Source organism: Mus pahari, chromosome X (genome assembly GCF_900095145.1).
Source record: "Mus pahari chromosome X, PAHARI_EIJ_v1.1, whole genome shotgun sequence".
Classification (NCBI taxonomy): Eukaryota; Metazoa; Chordata; class Mammalia; order Rodentia; family Muridae; genus Mus; species Mus pahari.
Genome location: NC_034613.1, coordinates 80,530,966 through 80,541,967, shown reverse-complemented (window position 1 = coordinate 80,541,967; position 11,002 = coordinate 80,530,966). Strand labels below are relative to the sequence as shown.

The following is an 11,002-nucleotide window of genomic DNA, read 5'->3' as shown; positions in this document are numbered from 1 at the left end:
TCATTACAGATGGTTGTGAGCCACCATGTGGTTGCTGGGATTTGAACTCAGGACCTTCGGAAGAGCAGTCAGTGCTCTTACCCACTGAGCCATCTCTCCAGCCCAGGGTTATTTGTTTTCTTGATGGTAGCCATTCTTCCTGAAGTGAGATGCTATCTCAAAGAAGTTTACATTTGCATTTCCCCTGTGGCTAAAGATATTGGACACTTTTTTAAATACCTTGTGGCCATTTATGTTTGAGAACTGTCCAGTTAATTCATTAGCCCATTAAGAGGTTGTATGATTAGGGGTTTGGTGTTTCATCTCTTTTAAGTTCTCTCCCAAAAGACAAACACTGCGTGTTTTTTTTAATATACAGAATCTATACTTTCATTTACATATATATTTGTGTGTATAAAGTAGACTGACATTAGGTGTCTCCTTCAGTTGCTCTCCACCTTATCTTTCGAGACAGGATCTCTCATTGACCATGAAGCTCATGGGAGAGGAGAGATAAGAAAGGGGAGTGGAATGCATGGGGCAGGAGAGCTGAAGAGCACCCGAGTTGGAAAGAAGGGGGCCGATAAGAGTGGGAGGGACACTAGGAGAGCAGGGGACATGGACAGTGAGGACAACATATAATTGCATATATGTATAAAATTGCCATGTGAGGAGCTGGGGAGATAGCACAGTAGAACCCATGTTAAACAACAAAGAACAGATGTACACATGTAATCCTAGCACTGGGGAGGCAAAGGCAACCAGCCTAAGCCTACTGGTGTGATCCAGAGCATGGAGAGACCCTGCCTCTAAAACAATGTGGGTGGTACCTGAGACACGACACCAAAGTTAACCTCGGGCATCCACTTGCATGTGTGTGTGTGTGTGTGTTTGTGTGTGTGTGTGTGTGTGTGTGGTGCAGCTACATGAAAATGAACATATGCATACCCACAAAATAAGTGCTATAATGAAACCCATTTTATGCTAATTTTAAAAATTAAAGAAACATAGCAAGATAATAACAGTAGATGGACCCTGGGAGCCTTATATCTCCGTGCTTCAAATGTGGAGGCGAGATCATCAACCAACGCTGCAGGTTGTGGGGATCCCAGGAGGCTTTCTACTCTGTGAGAAGTAAGCCTTTTCTCCTGGTCAGCATGGTAGCTTGGAGAAAGCTGGGGGGCAGTGCAGGCTGCTTCAGAAATTCATAGTGCCTTATTGACAAGGGAGAGCACAGACGTTACTACCTGAGCCCCACCTCATTTTGAACAAACAGCAAGGCTGGAGAAGTGAAGTGGGTTCAATGGAGGTCACAAGGCCAGCGAGTGGTGAGACCTAGCATTCAGCCCCAACCTCCCCTTCGGTGGCTCTGTCCTTAACTATCTTGTACAGAAAGATAATGGGCCGTTTGGCAACTCCAAGACTTGACTCCATTCAGCAGAAAGCAAGGGGTGGTGAGCCTTCCAAGTGCTGAAGCCACAGCTAGGCAGGCAGTGACTACAACTGCTACAGTGCATGCATTTTGCACATTCAGCTTGAACTCCTGGGTAGGAACATAGCAACACACAATAAGCAAGGCAACCAAAGTGTGACTCTGCGTCCCTTTATTTATAAACAAGTTGGGAATACTGTGGTCCATTTGGGATCAGGGGACTGGATTGGGTCTAGGGGTTTCAGTGGTGGGGGCGGGGTGGTTCCAGTAGTTTGCACTATTCAGCACCAGAGCAAATGCTTGGGCATAAGATCATTCTTGAATCCAGATGAGCCCTCGGCTTATATGTACAGCAGAATTTTAAGTAGATAGGCTGTTCTTATGGCTTTGTCCCCAGACACACTGTAGCGATACAACAGAAAACTAGAGAAGTAAAAAAAATTGCCTAATGAGCTCACTTATCACTTGCTTGCTTGCTTGCTTGCTTGCTTGCTTGCTTGCTTCCTTCCTTCCTCATCAGATGGTTAGGACAAGACTGGAGTTGCTGAGTAGATGCCTGAAAACCAGTCTTGTCTGTGGGGTAGGACTGGGCATTAAAACGAGTCCTGAAGATTGAGGGAAAATAAGCCATGTTCTTCCTGTGGCCACAACCCACCAGTGAAACCGCAGTATCTTGTAGCCTACGTCATAGAATGGCTGAGTCTCCCGCACCCACTACATGTCGGAAGCCACACTGAGCCTGTCACAAGGCTGGTTTACCTTTGCCTCTGGGTTATCCTGACAATTCGTGGCAGACGTGGGCCATACACCATATTACAACTACACCCCTGTTGTTTACATGGAGAGTCAGCACTTGGTTTCTGGGGGTGGGGGAGATCTGAGAATTGCTAATATGCCAAAGAAGCTGGAGAGGCCAGGACCCCACCTGCTGCATGGGAATCCACTAGCCATGGAAGGATACAATAGGAAGCCTTCCTCCTTCTTAGTGATGCCTGGAAGGAAAGTAGAAAATATAAATCCTCCCATACTCACCAACTCCAGTGTCAGTTTTTCCATCTTCCCTAAGTAGCTTCTTTCCCTTCCTGGAGGAAAAGGAGCCTATTCCCTGGCTTCTATCCCTTTTCTTATTTCTCCAAGCCTGCAGCACACTTTATGCTGTCATTCGATCCTTAACTTGCCCTTGACCATGAGAATTGCCTGAAGAACCCACACAAAGCATTCACGGCTCCTCCCAGGTGTGGGCCGGGGAGGTAAACTGGGTCAGGGCTGGGAAGGCCTGCAAGATGGTCAAGAAAGACCAAAGGTTGGCTAGCAGAATCAGTCCCATTTCTTTGTGGAAAGCTCATGGCTTTGGGAAGGTGAGGAGATGCTGTTGCGAACTGAGGAGGAGGTTTAAACCCACTTAAGTGTCTGATGATTCTGATGTTTGTCACTTCCCATCATTCACAGCTACAGTGGCGCTCTCTGATGAGTCATGTATGTGGCACCTGGCAGGATGGTGTGTAGGGCCTGCAAAATTATACTCACCTGATATGTCACCTTTACACTCTCTGCCTCAGAGCAAGACTTAGGTAAAAGTGGACCTATCTGCCCTGGGTCATAGAATCAGAACTTTTTAAAAAGGCTTCCTCAACCAGAGAGTCTCCGCACACACAAGCTAAAGTGGCTTAAGAACGTAGATGTTTTTAGCTTTCATTCCCCTCTCTCTCTAGAACCGTCCTCTCCTCTTCTTCATTTGCTCAGTTGCTCCCCTTGTCCCTGCACTGCCACAAGTGTCAGCTGGCTGAAATAGAAGGCATACACGCACAATTTGTCCTGGGTAGGGAGGCTGAGGTCAAACCGATACCATGGAAGAATGGAAGCGCTTGCCTCGGGAGTGTGATTCTCTGAGAGGGCCTTGACTATGAAAAGAACTTTCTTTCTCCCAGGCTGAGTTCCCAGCCACCCCCTGTCTTTCATGAGCACTTTGCAAACTTCTGGAAGAAGTACCAGGAACAAGGAGGCTCCAGGTTGCCTTAGCAACAGTCACCACTGATCTTCAGGTGAGCAGGGAGGTAGTTTGACCCCAACACAAAGGGGAAAGACAGGTACCTTTCTTTATCACTTGTCTGCCTACCCCCCAGAATGCGTGTTCCCAAAGCCTCTGAAGGCAGAGGGTGTTTCTGTCACTGGAGGTGCTGGACTTTGCCCACCAGTTACATGTTAAGGCCTTCATCAGTCAAGCTGCAGTGCTGTCTGTCTGTCTTTACTAGGATAATCAGGAAATTCTATTTGTATCTAAGAGATTAGCTCTAAACCTTGACTGGACCTGCTCATTCCCTACATGTGATTAAGGAACAGTGGCCCCATGTAGTTCTCCAGTCATCTGAGAGTCTCCATCCCATTTGAAGAAGCAAGGGCCAGAAATAACTTCAGTGTCTCTCAGACCATTCAAAAGATGGAGCCTTCCCTTTACACAAAATGTCATGGGTGAAGAACAACAGGAATTTTCTGGGACAAACATGTCTACAGGAATCTTAACATTTGATTGAGCTTTTGACAAAGTGCCCAAGTCAGGAGCGAACCAGGCGGTTCTTGAGCTCAAGCATTTCAGCAGTGTGTCATGGGGGAGGGCAGGAGAGGGATACAGAGTCCAACACCGCCACCATATATTCATATTGCATATGGTATACACCCTGGGGTGGCGTATTGGAGGATACATAGAACAGATACGTGCAGGTAGCACCCCCTATCGGTATACTAAGTGTTTGTTACATCAAACTGTGTTATTCGAGTCTATGAACTGTGATGTGGTCAGAAATGGAAAGAGCCGATCCTTTAAGAAGCTCCAAGAGATACTTTTCATCTTCAATACATGGAGCCAAAGCAAAGCAGCTCCTGCTAAGAAGGTTTATGTGGTTGTTTCCTTTTTTAAATAAGACGGGTTTCCTTGTTGTGATTCCCATCAATTCAGGTAATTTCAGGAAAACAGTCTCCTCATGCCAAAGATGAAAACGTACAGCCAGAGACATGGCAGGCCTTAGGTGGAGTTCACCTTGACACAACTGTCCTTTGAATGAGAGATTAAGGGTCACACTTTTCTATCTGACCAAAGCGAAGCTGCATCTGAGGCAGGGTCCTGAAGTGGGAAAGGGTTGGTGCATTCCATCCAGCCTTAGTGGCTGAACTGGGAAGGCTGGACTTTACCTTTAACTTGCCCATTGGGGAAGCACTTAGCCAACTCAGTGGGAAGGGAATTCATTCTGGGAGAGCGTGGGTGATAGGGGGCAACGTGCAAGGCTCTTTGAGGGCTGGAGAGAGCAGGGCAAGGCAGCAGCCACATCTGCAGGTGGCTTATTGGCTACAGATAGACATGTAGACCAAAGAAGAACCCATCCCACTTCATGGAGTGCTCTGAACTTTTCCATAGCAGGGCTAAAGTGAGGGTGCTTCTAGGTAGGATGCTAAGAAGGTCTGTGTGGGGTTTCAGGTCAGAAACCTCCATGCTGAGCCCAGGCCAGACTGAATGAAGAAGGAAAAAGAGCTGGCCCTAGTAACTCTCATGGCAGAACTCCCATCTCCCAGCAGAACTGCAGCTCTCAATACCACCCAGGCATCCCGGGAGCCCTTCCCATCCTGTGTGGTGTGCTCTTGTTGACCAGGCACCTTTACTTCTCATCCTCATCCCCTTCACTCATGCTGCTGATGGAGGCTGAGGCTGCTTTGGGTGAGGAGGGGGGAGAGGTCTTGTTTGGGAGCCAGGAGAAGGTAGGAGATGGAGATCGAGAAGGGGACCGGCTCCGGGTCGGGCTGCTCACAGGACTCTGCTTCGGAGATAACGCCTGCAGCATCCGGCTACTCCTCTCCTGGAACATCTGCTTCTAGAGAGAAGATGGAGAGAAGATAACTTAACACAGCAATTCTGGGTGTGGCTAAGACAAAGGATGAGCAGGATGGAGAGCTGTGTCACCAGAACACCTGCTCCCACAAACTTGGATGGCATTCCATGTTGTCAAAGGCTATGGGGGGGATTTGAGTGAAATTTGGGGCCAGTAAGAACTTCATGCCTAAAGCCATGATCCCTGCTGATAAATGGGACTTTCCTTTTCTTTCATCTGCACGCCAGACAAAGTAGCAATGTTGTAAGTAGTGGTAGATTCTTGTAAAATTAAAAAAAAAACAACAAACCTTTGTCCTTATGGATGTGAGGAAAAATCACACAACAAGCAAAAATCGAGCTGCAGGAGACAAACATAAGTCAGGGGAAGATCCCACAGCAGGCACGGTGCCTCACACCTGTGTGCCAGCACTTGGGAGGCAGGAGGAGTTTGAGACAAGCCTAGGGCTACAACAGATGATTTCCAAAAAGAGTTCCCACATTGGGACACTGGGCTGCACTTACTAATGGGCTTCCCATGGGAGACCTTGCTGAGAAATTGCTATCTGGCCTCCAGGAGAGGAGGGAGGACCACGCCAGCAGTGAAAGTCAGTGGCAAGCCAACTGCACACAGAGAGCAAGCTATGGGTCAGGAAGAACAAGCTGGTCACAGCACTGGACTGTGCTCTGCTATCTGGAGGCCATGAGGAAGAGTTAGGTGGGGATGACTGGAGAATTAGCAGGGGGCTGTCATGGATGCTCTTGGCAGCCACTGTGAGAACTATGTTTCCCTCTGTGGAGAACCACTCAGGCAGGTTTAAAGGGGCGGCAGCACTCTCAGTAGTGGAGAGTGTGAGGGGAGGGGAGAGTGGGTGGCTTGGGGGAAAGCAGGCCAGGGAAATAGTGTGGGGGATCGAGTCACAGAAGAGCTTCTCTGGGGAGAAGAGACACTGCTGGAGAGGGGCAAGAACAAGAGTAACACAATTGGCTTTTTTTTTTCTTTTTCTTTTTTCCTTTTTTGCTGAATACCTGTTCTTACTGTGCCGAGAAAAAGCTGCTACCAAGAGTATAGGCACAGGGAGAAGGTTAGTGAGGAGTCTATCACAGTAAGGGTCTAAAATTATGATGGTGCCTAGCTCAGAGTGATGGGCACAAAGATGACAAGAAAGAAATGTCCAGCACATCTCCCACACATTTAAATTAAGGTCTATAACCCCTCTGTGTGTGCACTTCTTTGAGTTTTGACAGGTAGATAGAGTTGTGTGGCTCCCACTACAGTCTAGGCATAGGGGACTTCGTCAGCTCCCACATGGCCCTTTCTCGTTGCCTCTTATTATCCCAGACTCTGACCACAGATCTGCTTTCTGTTCCTTACGTTTTAACATTTACGAGAATGGCATTAAGATGGAACCCTGGTCTGGTTGTAGAGCCAACAGGACTCTCTGACAGATGACATGTGCCATATAGGAGGAAACAACATCAAGGGACTATAGCTTCTAGCTGGTGACGCTGGAATGCAGTGATGCCATTTTCTGGGTTGAAAAAGACTGTGAGATAGGAGACTTTACTGATAAAATCAGATTTTCCCCATGGATTTCTTTGTGGGGGGGGAGTTGGAGGGGTTCTTTTGTTTTGCTTTTTGAGGCAAGGTTTCATGTAGCCCAGGCTGGCCTCAAACTCACTAAGTAATTGAAGCTGGCCTTAGACTTTAGACCTTCTTGTCCCTGTTTCCCATGTGCTGCACGTACAGGTGTGAGTCTTTTTCAGTCTTTGAGACTTCAAGCATGGTCTCCCTTTCAAAAAGAAAGGGAGAGGGGCTTAAAGAAAGGGAAGAGGGTGGGTAGGTGGAAAGGGTGGGAGAAGAGAAAAAAGAAAGAAGGCTTAGGGTATATGTTAAATGAAGTAAAAAATGGTCAACCTCACTAGTAATCAAATTATCAGAAAAGACTGTATTAGCACCATGCTCTAATTAATTGAGCAAACCAGCCAGGGAAGAAACACCTTTGACTATATGAAATTGCTGAATTTGTAATCCTTAATTTGTAATAGCTAGCGTGGATGAGGGCACAGGGAAGGGGTCACACTTCCACTGCCGATGGGAGGAGGAGAACACACAAGCACCTACCTGCCTAGAGGGAATTTGCCAGTGAGAGCAAAATCTTCCTTTTCCCCCAGGAATTACAGCTATGAGTAAATACTTAGCAGTACAGATGCTGTAGTGTTATACCAGATAAACCGGTAAACTTCTAAAATAAGTTCCAGAAATGTATAAATCCAAGAAGATATGCTAGGCAACTGGCAAGCAGGTTCTTTTTTTAAATGTGTGACATTCCATGACCACCTGGTGCCTGAGGAGGTCAGACGAGGGCCTTAGATCCCCTGGGGCTGGAGGGTGGTTGTGAGCCACCATGTAGGTGCTGGCTTCTCTGCAAGAGCAACAAGTGCTCTTCATGTTTTGAACTATCTCTCCAGTCATGAAAATCAGTTTCTCAAAGAATGCTTAATAACATGAAAAATACTTTTGAAAATTTGAAATTATTTTAGGATCATATGGTCTGCATGATTTCAGTGTTATAGAAGAAATGCATACAGTGTTCCTGGAGAAGATCTGTGCAAAGCACTGCCAGGGAGTTTGTCATTTCCCTTTAGTCTTGGGGGCGGTGAGTGGGGATGGAGGTGTGCATTTTACTGTGAATTGAACCCAGAGCCTCACCCATGTGAGGTAAGTACCATTAAGGCATAACTCCAGCTCCCCTTATTTTTCGAGACAAGGTCTCACTATTCAGCCCTGGCTGTCCTGAAACTCAATATTCAGTCCAAGCTGGCCTCACACTTAGACATCCACCTGTCCTTGCCTCCCAAATGCTGGGATTAAAGGTGTGCGCCACCACACACTTTTTTTTTTTTTTTTTTTTGAGACAGGAGTTCTCTAATTTTCCCAGGCTGCCCTTGAGCTTGCAATCCTTTTGCCTTGCTCTCTTGGGTAACTAGGATCACAATCCTGTGCCCCAGGCCTATATAGTCACCTCCTCCTAGCATGTCTGTAATGAATACACTAGTGCCAGTTCCATGTCCGTGGGTTCGACTGTCTGCATATCAAAAATGACATTTACATTGAACATATAAAAAAGACTTGCTAGCAATTATTTCCTGAATAATACAATATAATACCTAATGCATATTAGTGACATCACATTAGCTATTATAGGTCATCAAGATCTTTTAAAGTGTAGAATGAGATGTGTGCAGTTTTTGTACCAACACAATGCTATTTCATCTAAAGGGTTTGTACTTTCACAGGTTTGGGTATCTGAAGGAAGTCCTGGACCGATTTCCAACAAATACAAAGGGATAGCTGCTGCATGTTGCGTATGCCTTCATAAAACATATTATGATGGGGAGAAAGAAACTCAAATAGCCCGAATAGGAAGATGGGGCAGGCATTTCAATAATGATATAGCTAGGGGAACAGAAAGACCTGAAGCACACATTGTTAATGCCTCCTCATGCTTGCTTTCCTTCCGAAGCCCCAGTCTATCCTTTTTAGAGCCTAAAGTTTCTTCTGGAAAACATAATAGAGAAACCTTGCTGATCACTGAGATTCTTCCCAGATTGAAAATTCCACCTGTCTACAAATACAGCAATTATTTACCTTCCATTAAGAGCACTGATAATTCTGCCAAAAGACAGCCAACCCCCGTGAAATCAAACAGAAAAAAAAATAGTGCAGTACAACGGCATTACCTGAGATTAAGCCCATTTATGAGACAAAATCAAATGCCAAAAGGATTGGGTAGCCTATTATTAACAGTAACATTAAAAAAAATCCTTGAACTTCTAGCAGGCACTTTAAAATATGTGTTTTTATTACTATAATCTTTCAACGTATTTTTAGTGGCAGCCATTAGCCCCCCTGCTGGTAATGGATTGTCCGCATTTCCATTAGAAGCCCACTTTCTAAGAAATCTACATCTTGTCTACTCTAGTTTGAATCAAGCTCATAACTTGAGAATATTCTGCCTAAAGGGATGAAAGAATTTGAATCTTTAATGACAAACAATGGTGTCACACTTCACAAATGTGCTACCCAGGCAAAAGCAGGCGGGCCTGGACTTGCAAGTTCTCCGATCTGTTTCTGCCGGACTTTCCAGGGTGGTTCCACTACAAAGGAGCTGAATTGAATCCAGTCAGGAGACAGTTTGTAATGAGCTTCCTGGGAAGAAAAGCACTTTAGAACTATAACAAATAATGAAGACCATGGCATGACATTTTCAAAGAGAAAAGGTATTTAAATTCAATCTTTCATTGTATTAAGAGGTTTCCATTTAGAAAGTTTTCCCCCAAGAAAATAATCCCGTTTATAGTTCTGTCCGTGTGAAAGTAATTTTCTGTTTCCCTCCTACAAAGTTTTCCCTTTTAAGAAGCATTTAATATCTAGTGAGGCAGTGAATATCTTGATGAATGCCTTTAAAGGTTTTCATGGTACCTATACATCCTGGCACATGACTTAAAGGGAAATGAAAAAAAAAACTAGTCTGATCTGATGCGGACCTCTGATAAGAAAGATGAAACCCAAGAAGACAGGCGTTTCCATTCTGGCCAGCTGGATAAACGTCATTATCATTACCAGCGGCTAACCCTCCGCTGTGCCTAACGTGGTCTTGCTGCCAGGCTTTCTTATACGGACATTGTTATGAACCAATTCAATCCTCGTGACAACTCTAGGAGGCAGCAAAGCTTACTTTTCCCTTACAGATGATGTGACTGAGGTGTAGAGATGCAGAAAAACTTGCCTGGGTGGGCTGGGCCCTGGACTGGGCCTGGGGCCAGGGGTGTGCTGGGCTGGGGCTGGGCCAGGGCGGGGCTGGGGTTGGGGCTGGTGTCAGCCATGGACCACTGGACTAGTATGTAGAAGGCACAGGGTAAACCTTTACAGAAGGAGCTTGGAAAAGGACACACTCGGGGAAACAACAACAAAAGAACTTGCCCAAGGCCAGCTAAGAAATGATTTTGGCTCCTGACCACCTTTCCTGTCAGGCACCATGAGAGTTCAAGGCTTTTCAGGTTTACTCGCACTTTAATGTATATTTGCTTAAAGACACTTTTTTTTTTTTTTTTTTTTTTAAGAATTGACTATCAGCCAGGCGTGGTAGCGCACGCCTTTAATCCCAGCACTCAGGAGGCAGAGACAGGCGAATTTCTGAATTTGAGGCCAGCCTGGTCTACAAAGTAAGTTCCAGGACAGCCAGGACTATACAGAGAAACCCTGTCTTGAAAAATAAAATAAAAATTAAAAAAGAAAAAAGAAAAAAGAAGAAAGAATTGACTATCAAAGAGGGACCTCATAAAATTGCAAAGCTTCTGTAAGGCAAAAGACACTGTCAATAAGACAAAAAGGCAACCAACAGATTGGGAAAGGATTTTTACCAATCCTAAATCTGATAGGGGACTAATAAGAAGCTGGACTCCAGAAATTCAAATAACCCCATTAAAAAATGGGGTACAGAGCTAAAGAAAGAATTCTCAACTGAGGAGTACCGAATAGCTGAGAAGCACCTGAAAAAATGTTCAACATCTTTAATCATCAGGGAAATGCAAATCAAAACAACCTTGAGATTCCACCTCACACCAGTCAGAATGGCTAAGATCAAAAATTCAGGTGCTGGCGAGGATGTGGAGAAAGAGGAACACTCCTCCATTGCTGGTGGGATTGCAAGCTGGTACAACCACTCTGG

The 11,002-nt window shown here is 45.5% G+C and overlaps 1 protein-coding gene across 3 annotated transcripts in view; it reads right to left on the bottom strand.

The window, feature by feature from the left end:
* Positions 1-1,566: 1,566 nt before the first annotated feature.
* Pcyt1b (phosphate cytidylyltransferase 1, choline, beta) overlaps positions 1,567-11,002 on the bottom strand; it is a 92,030-nt gene continuing 82,594 nt past the window's right edge. For all 3 annotated transcript variants that reach the window (XM_021187866.2, XM_021187865.2, XM_029534451.1), the window contains exon 8: positions 1,567-5,271. In XM_021187866.2, coding sequence (XP_021043525.1) covers positions 5,059-5,271 — 213 coding nt within the window. In that variant the 3' untranslated portion in view covers positions 1,567-5,058. The remainder of the gene's footprint in view (positions 5,272-11,002) is intronic.